We start from the raw sequence: 21,375 nt of genomic DNA on the forward strand, positions 1-21,375 counted from the left end.
CAAAAAACACAGCCATTACGAAGTAGAGACTCCATCCAGACAGCACACACTAGCACCCTCACCGAAGTGGTAATGGTTATTTGCTCATATCATGGTTATACTTATCGCTTATAGGCTAGACTCTATGAAGATAATCGATTTCTCGTAGAAATCGAAAGAGTGTGTCTCTATTTTCTCCTATTAAGGAATTTCTAAAGTTTTGTAGGCCATACATAGTTCTAATATGGGCGAGTCGTAGACAGTCGTCCAGTATGTGTTAGACTGAAAGAAGGGCAAGGTGACTCGTAGTGAGCAATCGGGCTGGAAATCATCAAGTGACCATCCGAGAAACTACAGTGACCCAATCTTAGTCGATTTAGAGCTAAGGCAGGGTCACGAAGGCAGGGAACGTGAAGAGAGAAGAAAATATCAGCTTTAACGTCAAAGAACCTGTTGTGGTTGGCCTCCTGGACCCAACGACGTTATACTTTGTTCTTGGTGAAACAAGAAAGGAATGGGATAAGGCCAGTATGTATACAAATATTTGTTCTGAGGAAAGGAGTCTGCCTATTTAGCCGCACCATCCGCGCGCTCATTTCCCGGTATGCCAACGTCAGAAGGGATCCACACTAAAGTTATCTTGTAGCCATTCGGATAGAGGGTATGGATGATGGAGAGTGATATTTTAATCAGCAGCTACTAATAACATCCACTTTTGTGCTATAATATGGCAATTTCTTCTTGGCAAGAAAATTCTTACAAATTTTAACTTCACGCATCTTAACAGTCAATTGAAATGTCCCCGCCCTGACACATAGATGTCGCTACTAGAATTAAATCCATAAGTTTTTTAGTTAGCCCTAACCCTCAGAAGATGCGTGTATAAATTTGACAGCTGTCGGTTCATTAGTTTTTGAATTATAGCATTTTGAGTGAAGCAACTTTTATTATTGTGAAATAGCCGATACTCCGCCGTGCCGCGCGAGCTCCCTTTTGATCAAAAACAACGACGAGTTGATGATTCGGAGCAGTGTTGGGATGCGCATGGAATAATTTTCATTGACTACCTTGAAAAAGGAAGGACTATCAACAGCGACTATTACATAGCGTTATTGAACCATTTGAAGGACAAAATCGCCGAAAAACGGTTGCATTTAAATAAAAAGAAAGTACTGCCTCACCAAGAAAATGCACCGTGCCACAAGTCGGTGAAAACGATGGCAAAAATTCATGAATTAGACTTCGAATTGCTTCCTTATCCACCGTATTCTCCAGATCTGGCCCCCAGTGACTATTTCCTGTTCTCAGATCTCAAAAAAATGCTCGCTGGGATGAAATTTTCGTCGAATGAAGAGCTGATCGCCGAAACTGAAGCCTATTCTGAAGCAAAGGACAAATCGTACTACAAAAATGGTATCGAAAAGTTGAAGGGTCGCTCTTATCAGTGTATAACCTTTGAAGGGAATTATGTTGAATAAAAAGAACTAACTATGCCAAAAAAAATGTACTATGGTAAGCCGCGGATTTTTCAGTTGACCTGTTATAGATTTATTTATTGACTCAGTCGATTATTTTTATTATATAAATCAAGAATGATCAGAAATATAAATTAAAATTTGGTGCATCGAATCGATTTAATAAATATAATAAATATTTTTCTTAAATCAAACGAATCATCTACTCCGTATTTACTATACATTATATACCAGGCGAAGTAAACAACGCCGATGGCCATGAACTGTCTGAATCCTCAGCGAAACAGGCGGCCGCAACAAAACCGCGCGGAAAAGCCGCACCCGTTCCGTAAACCATTCCGAAAATGTAAAATCCATGTTTTCCAAACTATTTCGCACGCCCTCATTTACGGCCCCACCATCTCCGTCGCCCAAAAACCTAACTAACTTTTTCCTTTATGGAAAAACGAGCAAATGGAACGGGGCTCCGACGATACCGGGCTCGGTGCTGCGGTGGTGGCGGCGACGGCGGTTTTTGGACTCCAGGTCGCCAGAATGGAAAAGAGGATAAGTGTAAAGTCATGTAGGTGAAAGATATCCTTTTAGTGTATCTGTAACAAAGTGGCGCTCGTAAAAAGCCGAAATGAAGAATACTCCTGCATGAATTAGCCAGCTTTTCAGGTGTCTCCGTTCTGCGGTACGCTCCAGTTTATTAAGGATGAGTGTGTTTCAGGATGCGACACAAATAGCTGCAAGGAAATCATTTATATTGTATTTCTTCTCTTCCATACAAGTAAAGATTTCGTTAATGTCAATCGTCCCTAAATTAGCATTACAAGTCAATTAAGTCCCCGGCCTACTATAGTAAAACACTTTTTTTTGGCAAAAATAGTTTTACTCTTTTATCACTGCATCCCATATAAGGGGATACACTGATTATAGCACCCTCCAAATTTTCGATACCATTTTGTATTACGATTTGTCCTTTGCTTCAAAATAGGCTTCAGTTTCAGCGATCACCTCTTCATTCGACGAAAATTTCTTCCCAGCGAGCATTCTTTTGAGATCTGTGAACAGGAAATTGTCGCTGAGGGCCAGATCTGGAGAATACGGCCGATGACGAAGTAAATCGAATCCCAATTCTTGGATTTTTGTCTTGGTGAAGTAGCACTTCCTTTTTCTACACATGCGGCCGTTTTTCGGCCATTTCGTCCTTCAAACGGTCCAATAACGCTATGTAGTAGTAGCTGTTGATGGTTATTCCTTTTTCAAGGTGGTTAATGAAATTTATTCCAGGCGCATCCCAAAATACAGGCGCCATAACCTTGCCAGCCGACTGTTGCATTTTCCCACCCTTTGGAACGGGTTCATGGAACGAGTGTGCAGTCCACTTTGATGACTGTCGATTGGACTTCAAAGTGAAATGATGGAGCCATGTTTCATCCATTGTCATATATCGACGCAAGAACTCGGTTTTTTACGCTTGATCATCTCAAAACACTTGAAACACGCAATATTTTACCAACACATGAAATTCCTTTTTATCCATTTTTTTCCAACTAATGATGCTACAGCTGTCAAATATATATACGCATCTTTTGAGGATTACGGTTAACTAAAAAACATATGGATTTAATTTTAGTAGCGCTATCTATTTGTCAGGCCGGGGATTTTTCAATTGACTTGTTATGTATTAAATTTAAATCCTATATCTATAAAACAACCTTCTTAATTGTATACTTATTGGTAAAAGCTCGAAGTAACTGTTAAATTCGATGGTTTTTATTCATATTTCTTTTCATAAAATAAAAGTTTTCCATTTAGTGTTATTGAGTTATCCATATTGTGTACACAGAGTACACACCCTAATCATTCAAGGCTCGAAATTATATTTCACTTATAATGATCGTACCGCGTCTCAATCTCAATTGTTCGTTTTGTTTTGAACGATTTATTTTTTATTAATTACATCATACATCAGATATGATTAATAAAATCTGAATTTACGAATTTATTATTATGGACCGATTTAGAGCTATTAAGCTATATTTTCAAATCTCTAGTCCATTTGTATCTTGTTGACCGCTACTTGTACTTTTCCTGCAGACTTAGACAGAGATACATCTTGATAACTGTGTCGTCAGCAAATGTTCTAAGTACTGTTCCTTTTGTCGTTGATATTTCAGCAGTACAGAGGAGATACAGAAGTGGTCCCAAGACTATAACAGCCGACAGTAATTCCGTGGAATTTAAAAATTATGATTTTCAAATCAATGACAGAGAACAAACTGGAGAACCAAGAAACTTAGAAACACAAAGCACAAAAGGAAAGAAAAGGATTGCCATCGCAATTTAATTGTTTAACTAAAATATAAGAAAAGTTTTGTGTGACGAATGGTGAATTTTTCTTAACTTAATTCTATCTTACATTAGTTATGCTTAATACAATCTTAATTTACAAATTAATTTATCACCACTGTTCTGTTGTACTTGCATCAATTCACAAGTAACGTTAGTATGGGATTATCTAGACTTAGAGAACTAGACTCTTGCAGCTCGAATGTGAAATTCTGTCTAGCCTAGCGTACTTACTAGACATTATTACATGATTACCTATTGTTCAGATCGATGCACCAGCTCTTGACTGATGCCCAGTTTCGAAATACTGAAAAAGTTCGAAAATAGATCCATTATTGGATCGCTGTCAAACTAGAACAATAAAAAACTTTTTTGTTGTTTTAGAGAACAACAGAAAATATGTGATGAATATATGAATAGAACTGCTAATTAGAATAAATGATATATCGACGGTACCTATTGGTAAGATTTCTTGATATAATATTTCCAATTCCTTAATTAAAATTGCGTTTGAATTTTTTCACGTTTTTATCCATATATTGGTCGGCTTAGCGAAAATTTTGCCTCCGTTTTTAACATTTTTAAATTAGTCCTTTTACACTATTATGAGTGAAACATGATTAATTGAATATATTGTGGTTGAATTAAAACTTTTTAAACTAGTTCTATGAATCACTAATTCTCATTTAGTTATAATTAAAAGAATTTACTCACATATACAGATAAATCTCGACAAACCTACTGTTTACCTTCCTGATGACTCTGACTTTGATGGGTCGGATATATCACGACGGACTAATGTTTCCGCACCCCGACGTGTCAAAGAACAATCGAGCCACCAGCAAAGTCAACAAAAGTGGCCGCGACAAACGTCCACGACTGTCAAGCTGATGCCTCCCGGGTCACCCCCGTCAAGTCGGTGCGTCGCCATTAGCGCCGCTCGAGTTTGAGCTTTGTCGGCTAACTTTCCCAGACGGTCCGATCCGTCCATCTTTGTTTGTGTTCCTGCAGCGCCACAATATTGTCCACGTCTTCGGGATGTGTTTGTTCCTTATGTTTAAATTGAAATGGAAAGAATAAGAAAACTTAAAGTCTGAAAAACTAAGTTCGCGGTGCTATAATTAATTTTATATAGAGAGCTGAACTGAATATCAAGGAGGTAGTTTTGATATTTTTAATGGTAAGTTTTCATCCGGATCAATCTTTCTCTCGAAAAGATAATTAATTATATTTTAGTCAGTTATATTTACTTATACCAGATATTTGACGTATGTTAACCAATCAATAGTATATCGATGAATATGAGTTATGAATCGCCATCAAGGAATAGTAATCACTTCATTGGTTGGCGTTAAAAACGGCATAAAATCTGATTATTGTTGAAAAATATTTTCATACTCGTAATTCTTGGACAGTTTCTGTCAATATTATAACGGCCATAAGTATTGACATACCTACAATATATTTCCTATTGCATGAATATTTATCCAAAAAAACTAGTTAAGATTATTCCAAAAAAACAGAACCACTATTCAAAATGAGCTTAAATAAGTAATCAACTATCAAATCGGCTAACACATCATTATATAGGCTGGAGTATGATGCGGACTTAGCACTCATTGACTTTTATTCTCAATTATAAAGAATCTTGCTTCATTATGTCTTACTTGTCCTTAGAACGAGCTGAAAGAAAAGTAACATAAGATGAACGAGAAGTAAAATGGAGTATCATTTAATTACTAGGTATCAAATATCAAAATGTTTAGGCTGTTACCATTTAGAATATGAAATAACCAAACTATGGAGAATGGGCCGCAACTAAGCCAAAATAGTGATATCAAAGTTAGTTAAACGTATAAAACTAACAACAGAGCTAAAACAGTATATAACAATGGATCGAGAACTTTTAAACTTTGAAAACTTTTTATTTTATACAAATAACCAAACCCACCGAAATTATGAACATTTTGATAAACAAATATTTTTCTACTTTGGTTTGATTTATATTTTAAAATTATTTGAATTATTTCTCTTTCCTATCCGTATTTTATTAATTTTGTTTTGTTATGAATTTATGAATATCTTGAAAATTGTTTAATGAGAATGTTCTTAGAAATATTTAACTAAATAACTTAATAAAATATACTCGTTTTTATATTTCCTAAAATATAAACAAGGGATAGACAACAAAAAAGTAGCAGAAAAACTAGAACATTCAGTTGAATAACACTCTTTCGTAAAACACAGTACAGCGGGAGCTCCACAAAGCTAACACTCCTGAAAGAGCTTCGATTGCGATATCCTTTATAAAAGAAGCCAACGCTAAGCTACAAAAGAAGTGGTGAAACGATCATAAAACCTGAACACTTGATGATTGGAAGAATGTTATATAGTACTACGAATCATCATTTATATTGTTTCTTACAATGGCGGGTTTATGTATGGAGATCCCCCAAGTAGCCTACGATCCGGCTGCCTGCTTCCTAAGTCAAGCATAGTAATGTTCCAATAAACACAGCCTAAAAGTTGGTTTAACGTTTATCAGATTAGCTTCCCTTGCTAGCATACTCGCCAGACCTCAACATAATTTGAAATTAATGAAATGATGATAATGTAAATGTAACTTTCTAAATGTGATATGATTCAATTTCTGCCAATTTCTAAGATAGTGTGATGAGAAAGGAAACAAGTAACTTCTATATACAATTGTTAATTGATTAGGCCTCCAGGGGATACAACTACAAACGCACCTAGAGCTCTAACTCATAGGTGGTATGGAAAAGAGTTAAATGTAAATATAATCAAACGCAACCCTAACTTACAAACTATTAAAACTGTGTACTTAGTTGTAGTTTTAAATCCTTTGATAATATATGCATTAGACTTACAACAATGTCAAAATAAGTTATATTTGATAACAGTATTTTTTTCTATTATATTATTTAGATTAGAATTATTTTGTATGTCAAAGTCAAACACAACCCTAACCTACAAACTATTAAAACTGTGTACTTAATTGTAGTTTTAAGTCCTTTGATAATATATGCATTAGACTTAGAATAATATTAAAATAAGTTATATTTGATAACAGTATTTTTTTCTATTATATTATTTAGATTAGAATTATTTTGTATGTCAAAGTCAAATTGAAAACTCACAGTTGATATGGCAACATTGCGACGTTTTGACGTCACAAATTTAGATGACGTATATACCATATAACTTTGGATACACTATAGATAACAGGGTATTACTCTATAAGTCAATTCGTAGACCTAGAGGGACCTAGAGCATATTACTAGTAAATAAAACATCATCATCAGCATCATTCGAAGGTTCTAAAATATTACATGGTTCTAACATATTATGTGTCCGACAAACTACTTCAGCGCAACATCCCAATGGAATTGATTCAAAATGGAGTGATTCAAAGTGGTCTTGTGAGGTCCTCAGAAACAGTGACGGTGCATCCAAATGGACACGCCATATAAACAAAAGTATGCGCGAGAGCAGTAAAGTGTATACGTTAAAACGTATACTTCCATCCGACTTGACTAATATACTTGTAGAAAAACCTTTACAATACGATATATGTTATTTGTAAAGGGCATCACTTACTGAAGCAATCTTCTCGAGTCATAATATAATAAAAATTACATCAAATACGTATAGTGTATTGGACAAATTCTTGATAGTTAGATTTAGGAGAGAATTAGTATATCCATTTAGGACAAGTAGATGATAGAACTAATTGTAAAACGGATACCTTCTCATTTGATGGACTTAAGAGTGGGCTATAACGAAAAAATCGTAAAGTTTTAGTCGGCCACGTAGACGCTTTGATGTTGGACGTTTACGTGTCGATCCCACGCGGCCCGAGCGACGATTAAAATTACACGAAACGTCCCGATTTTATAACCGGCACCCGGCCAAACGCCCCGTATAATACATAATTCAGACCGGGCCCGTTTCTATCTTGTCACGTTTGCGTGTTGCCGTAATTTTTATCCACGACCCGTAACTCTTCGATTATTGATTCGCGGGATCACTTATTGATGGCTCCGTGTTGTATAAAAGAAAGCTAGACCTTTATATTAAAACGATCATAAAATAAATCCAGAATTCATGGCAAACTACTCCTAAGGTTCTATCGCCAAATGAATTTTTGCATTTGCCCAATATTTATTTATTTTTTTAATTTATTACTTAGAACTGGTATACAACAACAATCGACATGTTTAATGTGTTGTCTGCTACAATTTGTAAGTTCGTTTTATATTTCCATCTCATTTGATTCTAGTTAAAAAGAGACATAATGCTGTCTAAGTTCGAACGTGTAACCGAAAACAATAGTGATAAGAGGTTATATACCGACAAACGTTATTTTAATGCTTTGCTTGCAGAGGTGTGCAACTCCAATGGTAAGTAGTGGGGCAAAGTTTTGCTTAGTTCAATCATTGGCGGCGCTGACAACGTGAATTTTATTGGTTAGTTTAGAATAGTTATGTAGAAACCTGTAAGGAAAATACTTTGCTTGGATTGGTCTGCCATATCGCCTGATTATTATGTGACGTCACATTTATTGGCCAATAATATTTAAATGAAAATCAAATTTAATTTTTAAAATTAATTTATTAAAATAAAATCCTCTACAAATATACATAAGTGTAAATAATATATACATATAAACAAAAAGCAAAAAAAAACAATTATTATTACTATTATGAACTCTATTCTAGGCAAAATTAAAATATCTATAATTATTCTATAACGCCTTCCCATATTTGTTTAGTGCCATCAATTGTATGGGATCTATTAGAGTTCTAACTTATCTTGTTATATTGGAGGTAAACTTTAAATCCTTCCCTGTTGATATTGCATTAACTTCATTCAACCAAAAATACAATCACACCTCATAATAACTTAAAATTTGGTCTTGAAAATATTATGGATAGGACAGTTGAAACACTAAAAATGTATGTGTTTTTTAAAGTTATTTAGATTTTAGAGTATTCAACCTGTGGAACTAATTAATATAGAATGTAGAGAAATATTGCATGTTGTCTCTTTTTCAGAAGTTTTGTTAAATAACCTGAAATAAGACAAATATACAATATTAGACTCTTGTACTTCTCTAAATTTTTTGGGAAACGATGCCTAATTTCCGTAGTAGATTTTTACCCCGATACACTACATCTTTTACTACACCGACGCATTGTCATCAATATTTATATTATTACTCCATAATAATTAATGTAAAACAGAAAATATGCACAACGTAAAACGAAGATTTCTTGATCTAAACAAAAACCAAAACCTTCAAGCAACAAACTTAAAAATGAACGCCCATAGAAAATGCTTCACATAATTTGATCGACCAATCACCTTCAACGTTAGTAGCGGCACCAGGAATTTAAACTAACCAATCACAATTTGCGATCGCAGCGCTACTGTTGATTGAACTAAACAAAACATTTCCCCAAGGTCGCCTATACTGTGAAATTTCTATTTTTTCTATGTTTGCTTGTCTTGATAAATTTTAAATCGCTACGTACCTGATTGAACATTCCGAAGCCAAAAAGAACAGATTGCCTCTCTAATCAGTTATTTTGAAGAGGAACGAGTTAATGGAAGCCCTATATTTCCAAATACAATTTGTTAGAGAAGTAAGCATTTTTACTGTTAAATTATAATTTGCTGCGATTTTTATTAAAAATATTTTTTAGTCTGTTGCTGCACTGAATAATAATATGAACACGGTCACTGAAATATCTCAAAACATGAAATATATGATTTTGAATTTACGGAAAAAAACCATCCCCATACGAAGCAGGTGACAAATCAAGAACAGCTTGATCTATCTATCAGAGATTAGATATACGAAATGTATAAAAACAGTGAGTAGTTTTTCAATACAAACATAATTTAATACCATTATTTCAAAGGAAATTGTTAGTCTGAAAATTATCGAAGAGGTCAAATGGAAATTCCTAACATTGCTTTTAAAATAAAATTTTTAAAAGCATATAATAAAATGAAGGAAGACTTATTATTTCAATTTATGTATTTAGATGACATTTCAGAATGGGACCAATATACCCAATTTTTAAAAGCATATAGTAAAATGAAGGAAGACTTATTATTTCAATTTATGTATTTAGATGATATTTCAGAATGGGACAAATATACCCAACGGTCACTAATGGCAAGAAGATAATAAAGATAGTGTTATGACAACAAAATGTAGATTGGAAATTAACAGCTTACTTATTCAGTTGAATGAAACTTTCTGAATATAATATGATTCAACACTGGTAATTTCTAAGACAGTGTGATGACAATGGAAACAAGTAAAGGTTAGTATATAATTAATATGATAACTTTTGGAAATATTATTCTAGTGTGTAAAGAAATTACGTGCCCAGATACGTGTGTAATTGTTCAGATATACATGAGCATTTGGTTAAAATGTGTCAGGAGAGAAAGAATAGTAACTCTTTTGCAAATATGGTTAATGAAATAAGGAGAATGCAGTGATTAAATCTAGTTTTATCAACAAAAATGTATACAGGTATTAACAGAAGAATCGAAGGAGAAATATAGTGATATCAAAATGCCTTTTCAAGGCAACATTGTACCGAAGGACACAAGAACAAGCGTAAAAGGTGAATATGCTCTCTAATGGAAGTAAAATATATTACATGTATATACAATTGTTAATTAGGTGGATTAGGCCTCTAGTGGGTACAACTACAAACGCGGCTGGAACTCTAACTCATAGAAGGTATGGAAAAGAGTTCAATGTAAATATAATCAAACTCAACCCTAACCCACAAACTATTATAGCTGTGTACTTAATTGTAGTTTTAAGTCCTTCGATAATATATGCATTAGATTTACCATAATGTTAAAATAAATTATATTTTATAACAGTATTTTTGTTTAATTATGTTATTTATATTAGAATTTTGTTGTATGTCAAATCAAATATTAACTAAAATGCAGAGTTGATATGACAACATTGCGACATTTTGACGTCACAAATTTAAATGACATATGTACAAAATAACTTTGGATAGACTCGAATGGAAATTAATCGGCTTATCGGAAATTTTGCCCAAATTTTTGAGGAAAAATTTAGCACGGTAAAACTTATACGGAGGAAGGAGAATTTTTAAGCCTACAATTTAGATGTAATATGCGCTACAAAGAAGTTAATTCCAATTTCCAAAATTCCAAAAATACGGCCAAACCAAGTAACCAGTAATAGCCTTCAGATCGGTGGCACATAATATAAAAACAAACATTTTAGGCTCTATTTTTTTTGGAGCTGGTCCACCCGCTGCCCTCTGCCGGTTTCCGGATTATCCGCCGTTTCTGTACCGCAAAATGCAGAAAAGGGCAATTCTAAACCCGAGTTTTTTTTAATTTTTAAAATATTATGAAATGATTTTATTTAATAGTAAACAGTGTTAGTGTAGTATTATTTGTGATTATTCCTTTATTGTTGGAATTATTAGAGTTATAGTAATTATGATTTGGCGATTAAAAATAGTGATCATATATAGTTACATCTTATATTATTTGAAGGAACAATAAACTGCTGTGTCCGTTTTATCGCAAAGTATATTCATAGATGAAATAAAACCACGACATATGAGAATATTTCATTCTAATATATTATTCAATTCTAATATAGATAACAAAATTCAAGAACAACAAGGTTCATGTGTTATCTATTTACAAGGTATTTAGATTTTCGTAAGCAACATTTTCAAATTAACAATATAAACATAAATCAATTAATTTTTACTTTTAATAATTTTAACTAATTTAATATCTGGTGGACTCAGAACAGCTAAGAAAAATTCTTCTTCTTTAAGAACTGATAGTAATTGATAAGGTTCTGGAGACATGGAATGTCATCGTATTAGAGATAATTGTAAAATTTATTAAAATGTTTCTATACATTTTATTGGTTTAACTTCTAGTCCTGTTCAGGTTTCATTAGTAAATGGAATTCGTAAAAAAGCCGTAACCAAATATTGTAAGTAATACATACATTAATTTGTGCACCAAAATAGAATATAAATTATAGTATATTGTAAAAAATAAAGTGCCTAAATGTGTTCGTTATTGTTTTAAATAATACACAAATATGTATTACTTCATTTAATATTCCGTGTTTATGATTATAATATAAAAGTAAATAAAAATCATATATAGTCCATTCAAAGTTTTTTTTAGTAATGCGTCGTGGATATTTCTAAGGTCGAAACATTATAATGTTGCCGCATCAACTCTCGAGTTTTAATTCAGTTTGGCTTTGACATACAAGAAAATTCTAATTTAAATAAAATAATTGAACAAAAATGTTGTCAAATATAATTTATTTTAACATTATAGTACATCTAATACATATATTATCGAAGGACTTAAAACTACAATTAAGAACACAGGTATAACAGTTTGTACGTTAGATTTGTTTTGTTTACATTGAAATCTTTTCCACGCCATCCATGAGGTAGAGTTTCTAGGCGCATTTTTTATATAGTGTTATCCCCCTGGAGGCCTAATCCACCTAATTAACAATTGTATATTCAAGTAATATATTTTACTTTCACTCGAGAGCATATTTACTTTTTAAGTTTAGTTCTTGTTTCCTTCGATGATGTGTTTACTTGGCAAGTCATCTTGGTATCACTGTATTTTTATTTCTTCTGCTACTACCTGTGTACACCATTCTTGATAAAATTAATCTGACTGAAGTCTGTCTAATGCATTTATCACATTTTAAAAGACAATTAGTATTCGTATGTTGTAACCCAATGCTTATGCTTAATTTTAAACAATTACAATCATATCTGTGCACACAAATCTTTCACGCCCTACAATACCATTTTCTACAATTATATTATATTAATTATGTGCATACCTTTAGTTGTTTCCACTCTCATCACTCTGTCTCAAGAATATCCAGCATCGCACAGCATTATCACATGTCCTGAAAGTTTCCTTCAGTCACTTTCACTTTCCGACTCACTGTCCAATTCAGTCACTAAACTGTTAATTTCTAATCTGTCTAAAACATGTTCACGATTCCAACATTTATTAATTACTTCCTTTGTATGTCTTATCGAGTTCATCGAAATCCAAGGGGTTATGGTTGACAATGCTTCCTTCCACATATCCAAACAGTTTTTGAAGGAGTGTCCTTCTCCACCAGCAATATATTAACTATTAATAAATATAATTGACCAGCAGAACCCAATTGAATGCTATTGTAACTTTTAGCGTTTCCCATAAATTTTTATTGTCTTTACCCTTTTTTTGTTACTATCTTGCCAAGAGGGCCACAATGAACAATTTTGAAATATTCAAGTTTATTATATTAGTTTATGTTTTTAATTGAATTACTTTTAAGTTAATGTCTGGAAGTTCCATTAAACCTCTCCGAGGTTTCTCTTTACACCATTTAAACCCTCTAAGAGTGTATAAAAGGATGTCTTACATCCCTCAAAAAGCTGCATGTCTCTAATTATTTTAATTATTTTCTTCCCAGACAGACAAATTTCTCTAAAATAATTTTACTAAATTATGGTTATATCGATAAAATAGTTTGTGTACTTACTGTTCTTATACATTTCGTATATTTAGTCTCGAATAGAGTCAATATCAAGATGGTCAAGATTCGTCACCCACTTTGTATGTAGATGGGTTGTCTTGGGTAAATCTAACGTATTATTCTTCATTTTGTAAGCGATATTATTCACAGTACCCACAGTAATATTTAGCACGGCAGAAACCTGTTAAAAACATTTTCAATACAACTGTAGGGACTTATATTATTTAATATTATCAATAATTACCTCTCTAACGGAATTTACCGGCAAAAGGGCACTCCTGTTGCCTTACTTCTAACTTAACCTGCTAAAAACAACTACTATTAAGCTATTTTCCACTGAATCACTTAGGATCTAAATATTTTCAAAATCAGAAGGCTTTTTCCGTTTGAGACGTCTAATGACATTATGCACATTTATAAGTCTGGACGCTTCCGTGTCGACGTAGTTTTGGAGTCTTCTTTGATAGGAATCGGCAAATCATCTGATAGTGTGTGTAACCATATACATGTCCAAGAATTTACAATACACTTCAACACCTTATTTTGGAAATTCTGAATGACTTGAACATTGGAGTCACCGGCAGCCCCACAGCTTAATTCCATAACTCCACACTGGTCTCAGTATCTGCTGATATATAATAAGCTTAAGTTGGAAATTGATAACTCGTGGTTTCGTCCTAGCAACCAATATATTTTTCTGAACTTGATGTTGAGTTCATCGCTTACAATTTCATCACTTAAAAAATTCTTTATATGGTCCTTCCATCTGATCCAGGATCATACCAAGGTAGTTGCTGTGTTGGCATATGGAATTTACATGTCGTTAATAAAGACGCATTACTTGTGAGTTCAATGTGTGTAGATTTTGCTTCATTTAATTTCTCTATTTTTCTATTTTTTATTTTTCTCTATTTTTTTAGTCTAGATAGCAACTTTATCAAGAGAATATTGGAGTTTCCGGGTTGAGCTCTCTACAGTCTCTGTTACTGCTAATATTGCCGTATCGTTAGCAATATATTGTGAGGAGCGACATCTGCACTTTTTGTATAGAAATTATTTCCTGATCCTGAAATATGTCATACGCGTTGTATAAATAAACGGAAATTTCAATATTTTAGAGATAATTTAGATGTCCCTGAAACAACTGACGAAAATGTCTAAAAAAACTAAAAAACATAACAAAAAAACTAAAAAGTAAAATTAATATGGCTAAACTTTCTAACCACTGCAATGTTCCTCTGTGTTTACCTTTGCTTTCCCAGCGTAGACCCTTTCTTAGTATGTTTGGGAACATGATGTTAAAAGTAGGACCAACACATCTAAAAAAATCAATATACGTGCTAATTTTTCATGCCACCTTTATGACTTCGTTTAAAATTCGGATACAACCTAGTATCATTTCTCTAACTAAATGCCAAACAATTTTTACTAATTCCACTTACCATTTTGCTGTTATAACTGTAGTAGAGGGCGGTAATTATAATGATCCGAAAACCTGGAAAGTCGCTAAACGAAATAAAAGCCTATAGACCTATATCACTGCTGCCACTAATATCTAAGGTTTTTGAAAAATTCCTGTTGAAAATAATAAAACCGATCATAGAGAGATAAAACCTAATACCAACACACCAGTTTGGGATTATTAACAAGCATTCAACAATTGACCAGGTCCACAGAATAACAGATGATATTGAAAAAGCCTACGAAAGTAACAAAGATTTTTTAGATTTAGCACAATCCTGATAAGGTTTGATATGAAGGCCTTGTTCATAAACTACAGAAAATGTTACCAAAACAAGAGAGTTAAACAAGAAGAAGCTTACTCTACAATTAAAGAAGCTAAAGCAGGTATACCACAAGGAAGTATACTGGGGCCAATGTTTTATCTAGTCTACACTTGTGGTATACCACAAATGGAGAATATTACATTGGCTACATTTAGCGTAGGTGTCGGAGACAATATGAAATAAAATGAAATGAAACAATGGTGCTTACATTATGTGATCGTTATTTACTGAAGTAATATAAAAATATAAAAATACAAAGGATAAAACGGATGGCAGCGGTGTTACCTGTTGACGAGGCTTGGGCAGTCAATGGTGGCACGTCTAAACCAAACGATAGTCGAGTACTAAATGAATGGAAATACCCTTCAATAACATCCCAGATAAACGTCTCGGGGTTGCCAGCTATTCGTTATCGGTTTCTAGGTGGCGCTGCGTACACCCCGCCCGTGTTCAACATCAGGGATTATATTTCTGGGTATTTTGTAGACTGTTATTCCACGATTTAAAATTCGACATGCCCCAAGGTCGCTACAGTGAAGAAGCCACACGAAAATTACAACAGGCAAGTGACAATATAAATAATTTGACACAAGCTTGGAAAATAAAAATTAACGAAAGTAAATCAGTGCATGTGCAATTCACCTACAATCAAACCGTACAAGCACCAATGCACCAATACCAATTAAATAATACTATCATTTCATATAGCAACAACGCTATATATCTCGGAATGAATCTTGATGCAAAACTTCACTGGAAAGAACATGTAAAAAGAAAATAAAAAACTAGAATTGAAATATATGAAAATATATTGGCTAATTGTAAGAAAATCACAATTATCAGTACATAATACATACAAATAGTGAAACCTATATGGACATACGGAGTTCAATTATGGGGATGTTTTGCAAAGAGTAACATAAATAAAATACAAATTTTTCAGAACAAAGTCCTAAGAAATATTGTGGGCTCACCCAAATACTGACTACCTACATCGAGACATTCAGATACCCACAGTCCGTCAAGAAATCAGGAAAATTGCAAGGGGGCATGAGGGAAGACTCCATTCTCATGAGAATATTGAAGTATGCAGCAACGTGAAAGCAGTACAGCTACTGGAACAGCACACAACAAATCAGAAGATTGAAGCGAACCAAACCACACGAACTATTTTAATGTATAAGTGTATTTTTAACTTTAGCTTAAAGAGATTAATTTTATTCTAATTTGGGAAATATATAATGATATATTAATTCCGTACACGCCTTGCTTGTATATTAATGTAAGTACAGAGAACAGTAGTAATAAATTAATTTGCGAATAATTAATTAATTATTACTATTTGGACCTATAATGAAAACTTAACATTTAACATATTTCTTAGCTATTAATTATAAAAAGATAACGACATCAAGGTTAAGTAAAAACGTTTTTGTCATACCTGTTAATAATACAAGGATTAAATAGTAGTACAAAACAACTTTCTGATACAAATTTAGCTCGTTAGATAAAATTTAGCTCAAGAATCTTCAATAACAGTGATGAACCTTTGAAGACGCAAAAAAACTCAATATAAATATTATATCACTATATAATATATTATTGACATCAGTGCTTTGCCAAAAACTCTTTTCTTTAGTAATTAAATTAAAAATTATTCAAAAATATATTTTCTCCGTAAGTTTTTGCATTGCCAACTTTAAATCGTTGAAATGAATATTAACAATTGTGATATGGAGGAGCAGCATCATCACAAGTTTCAAAAAGTGGCTTTATCAGTAAAATAATTCAACTTAAATTTGCTTTCGATTGCAATATTGAGCATCCCCTGATTAACATATACATTGAATAATGCAATAATACTAAAAGAATATTAATTTATGCAAAGGATGTTAAAATTATCGAATTTAACAATTGTTTACATTAATTATTGAAAATGCAAAACAAACAGGCATAGCCCAATGAGAAGAAAACACAAGCTTCGAGTAATCAACGAGTTAATAGCGTCAAGCACACCGACAATAAACCAGTTTCGCCCCTATTAGATGGGTCCCATTAAAACTCCAAACTCCGACCCGAAACATAAGTCAACCGCCGCCCCACGAGGAACTGAAAAAAGCGAACCCCTTCACAAATTAAGAAAAACACCAGGCCGTTAAGGCAAACGTAGCGATACCCGAAGGAAATCTACCTAATTTCATCCCGTTACCGAAAAATTAGGCGGCGTTCCCCCCTTTCCTTCTACCATCTACAATTTGCCCCGCAACTTCCCACCGGACTTTTTTCTCCATTTTACCCCCACCCCCCGTCCCGGAAAAACTCACAGCCGGACCATAAAGCAAATTTGGAACTGCGGAGCCGAAGACTGAAGGGAGGGGCGCAAGACTCGAATGTCAGCTAACTAAGCAATTATAAGGTCCCTTTCATATTTATATACGTCCCTAATAAGGGAAAATAAAAGGCGAAGATTACCAGTCCCGCTTCTTCTGGGACGTGATTTAAAAAATGCCCCCTTTCTCCGCCGTCCCCCGCCGGCAGATTCAATTAAGTGTTCGAATTAAATGTCAGGGCCATTCGTCGGTCTGATATAGTACCTCGATAAACGCCGATGTTTCTACGTTTTGTGAATGTTTTTTCCTTCTCCTCTCCCTTCTCACTCTTTTTTACTTTCTTCATCCCTTCGTCGCCTTTATCGGCCAAGCTGCTACCGCTGGTCGTTTTTTGTCTGTTATTTATTCGGATGTCCCTGTTTTAAAACGAAACGTCTTAAAATTCAAATTAATAGCGGGAGGGGTGTCCAACGACTGTTTTTAATGAGTATATGGTCTACTATTTTGATTTCAGCCTTATCTTCCGATTGCCGATTAGGGTAACAGATGTAGTATAAAATATTATTACTGATACATTCAATATAACGTTTTATATTATAATCACGTTTAACAGTAATAATGATATTTTATATAGTAATTTTATTTTCAAGATTTTAATATAAATCTTATTTAATATATATGAAATTACTAAAAGTAAACCAACAAACCAAATATAATTACAATTATAAAAAATATTGTCTAATATACCTAGAATTCTGTATTTACCAATTGTGTCGTTAGTCGCCGGTAGATGGCGAAGGGAGTCCTAATCAATAACTTGGGCTCCTATTCAAAAGTTAAGTTGATATCTTATATGCTTATATTGTACACTACAGAGTTAAAGTTATTTTATTCATGTTTACAACTAATAAAAAATAGCACGTATTAAAGTGGTTTTAATATTTGTGTTGTAAAATTCACAAAAATATAAAGTCATAATGGATATAAGTTAAGATCGAGAATAGCAGCCCGAGATGTCCCTTACGTCACTACTAAAGTCATCCGATCTCACACCTAACCTCGGTTAGATTTGCTATCCGCCTAGTTGTTTTATAATGTTTTTTATTATTAAAAATTGACAGTAGGGTGTAAATAAAATGTCGGCTACTGAGAAATTTCAATTATACGTTTACGACGGTGATTTTGGTTTGCCCTCAGTGAACGTTGAGTGTCTCCAAACTTTACTGTTAACAACAATTGCAAAAGTGCCAGTGCAAGTAAAAACCTTAAACACTATCAAGAATTGTACGCTTTATAGTGCTCCATGTTTCGTGCATAAGAACATTTCTTTTAAATCTTTTACCGATACTGTATTATATTTGAAGACTCTTAATTATGACCTAGATCGGCAGTTGAACGCTAAACAGAAAAGTGAGGCTTTGGCTATTACTAACTTAGTTCATTCAAAATTGAAACCAGTTTTGGAGTTTGTGGCTTGGATCGATCAAAGGAACTGTAATGAATTCACCAGAATTTGGTACTGTAAAGCTTTACCCATGCCATTTAACATTATTCACACCAACAAATTTAAAGAAAAAGCAACAAACCTTATTGAAAGTTTATATCCAAATGATTCTGATATAGAGGTCATCAAGGATTATCTTGCCACTGTTGCCACGGAGTGCTTGTCATCATTGTCAACAAGATTAGGGTCACTGAATTATTTTTTTGGCAATTCTCCATCAACTTTAGACATTACGATCTATAGCTACCTGGCTCCTTTAATGAAGCTGCCATTTCCCTCAAACAGTATCAGTAACTTGGCAGCAATGTGGCCGAATTTGGTAGCTTTTGTTAAAAGGATTGATACCAAGTACTTTCCAAATTTACCGAAGGAATCGAAATACATAAAAAAGGAGGAAACCAACAAACCAAATGATGATGAAGTGTCATACGTAGCTATATCGATACTGACATTCAGCGCCATGTCTTTGGTCTTGGGTTTTGCAATCAGCAAAGGTTTTATCTCATCAAGTATGTTTTAAATATCCCTTTTCAATATATGAGGTATTGTAAATTATTAGCATTTCATTTTGTAACTTACTTATCGACTGGCTAATATAGGTATATTCAAATAAAATGTATTGGTGTTATTATTCTGTACAAAATTATATTCAGTTTTTACCGTTGGATTAGTTGTTTTATTGTATGCCTTAGTTATTGATTTAAGTAATATTTGAAGTATTTTTCTCTTTATTGCAATATTGTGTGTGAATCTTGATGAAAAGAAGTAAAAAAGCAACTTTTTTCATCTTTAAAACTGCAAGATTAAAAATTTATGTCTATGGGGAAGATTGAAATAACTTCAAATATTTCTAATACCGAAACTAGTATTTATGTCTTAAATAAGTTCGTGGAAGAATAATATCTTGAAACATGTCTAAAGTTTTTTTTGCATGATTTAAAAATTATCGCAACTATTGCCACAGTTTTACATCTCTTGTTAAACATTAAAAATGTTTACATTCGTTTCGCACTATTTTTGTTTTAGTTGATTAGATATGAAGAGAATTTTTAGATATTGAGAAAGTATATACATTGTTGTGAGTCAATATTTATGAATATTTATCTATATATTTATTCTGTATCATGTTTACTTAATTCTATTTTTGATCGTGTATAATATATATATATATATATATATATATATATATATATATATATATATATATATATATATATTATGTGAGGTTTCTTGTACTTTGTACTTTTAATTACTTTGAACTGTATATTCTATTTTTCTAACTTAATATTTTACTGCGACTACACGAAAATGAATAAAATTAACAGGAATTTTATTACTCCGGCAAAAACATTGTGTTGTCCTATGGAAAATAAAAGAAGAAAAACAAAACAAAGAAGCCAACGGGGATGCATTGTCTCATAACGAAATATTTACATCGTCCGCTGCCTGAGAAGGCAGCAGGGAGTTGGCGAAATACGCCGTCAGCAGAGATAGGTATTTATGAAGTACGAACAAGTTAAGTAAACTTTCCTCTCGACAGACTGTATATCACGCAAAATACTTTAGAATTTCTTCTTTATATCAATTAGGTGGAGAGTTATGCATTTTGTTTCGAGTTCTTTTAGCGTCGCTCCGTCACTCTCGCGGCGGATCTCTTCGGCGACGGCGCTAACTTTCTTTCAGACTTTGTTGGGAAGTCTTGGCGCGGAACTTGAGAGACTCCATGAGATATGGCTTTTGTTTAGCTTCATTAAATTCCGCTACAGTTTCCTTGGCTGCAAATAGTTACCTGTTTTAATATACTCACAGGGTGAATTTAGTGTTATTAGATACAGCACGATTACATTTAATTATATAATTTAGAATTAGTGGAAAAGTTTGATTTTATAATAATTTTAATTTGAATAATCACAATAATTTGGGTTTTATTATTAAAATCATTACCTTTAATATACCTTCAATGAAAAAATTATGAGTGCTTAGAAAAATATTGGGATATTACGGATTGTAAATCAGTGATAATCGAAAAATAACTTGATTGCAGTAATAACACTATATGCAATATTTAGATTTGATATTGAATGACATTAAAAATCAGATAATATTTTAAGAAGTAAGATAAGGCCTCTTTCCGTTAAATAAAGTGGTATATTGTGTTTAAATCCGTTTCAAATTTTATAACTGGCGCAATGGGTAGGATTTAAATTCATTCAATTAAACAGAATAAAATTAATTATCAAGAAAAGAAGATAGGTTGACGTTGGGTTGGCAATCGTTCCGCAGTTACTCGGAGCGTCCCTTGGTGTATTTCTATATGTTCCTTGATATCAGAAGTTTG

General features: G+C 33.1%; 2 protein-coding genes across 2 annotated transcripts in view; one reads left to right on the top strand and one right to left on the bottom strand.

Annotated features, from left to right (window-relative positions):
- Sema2a (Semaphorin 2a) overlaps positions 1-21,375 on the bottom strand; it is a 1,190,156-nt gene that overhangs the window by 731,072 nt on the left and 437,709 nt on the right. The window lies entirely within an intron of this gene.
- Positions 18,561-19,704, top strand: LOC143196382 (metaxin-1). Its single transcript, XM_076404046.1, has one exon. It carries the CDS (start codon positions 18,670-18,672, stop codon positions 19,555-19,557), a length of 888 nt encoding a protein of 295 aa, XP_076260161.1. The 5' UTR covers positions 18,561-18,669; the 3' UTR covers positions 19,558-19,704.

Source organism: Rhynchophorus ferrugineus, unplaced genomic scaffold (genome assembly GCF_030347505.1).
Source record: "Rhynchophorus ferrugineus isolate W39M unplaced genomic scaffold, kcgeb_rfMv2 rfM1, whole genome shotgun sequence".
Lineage (NCBI taxonomy): Eukaryota > Metazoa > Arthropoda > Insecta > Coleoptera > Curculionidae > Rhynchophorus > Rhynchophorus ferrugineus.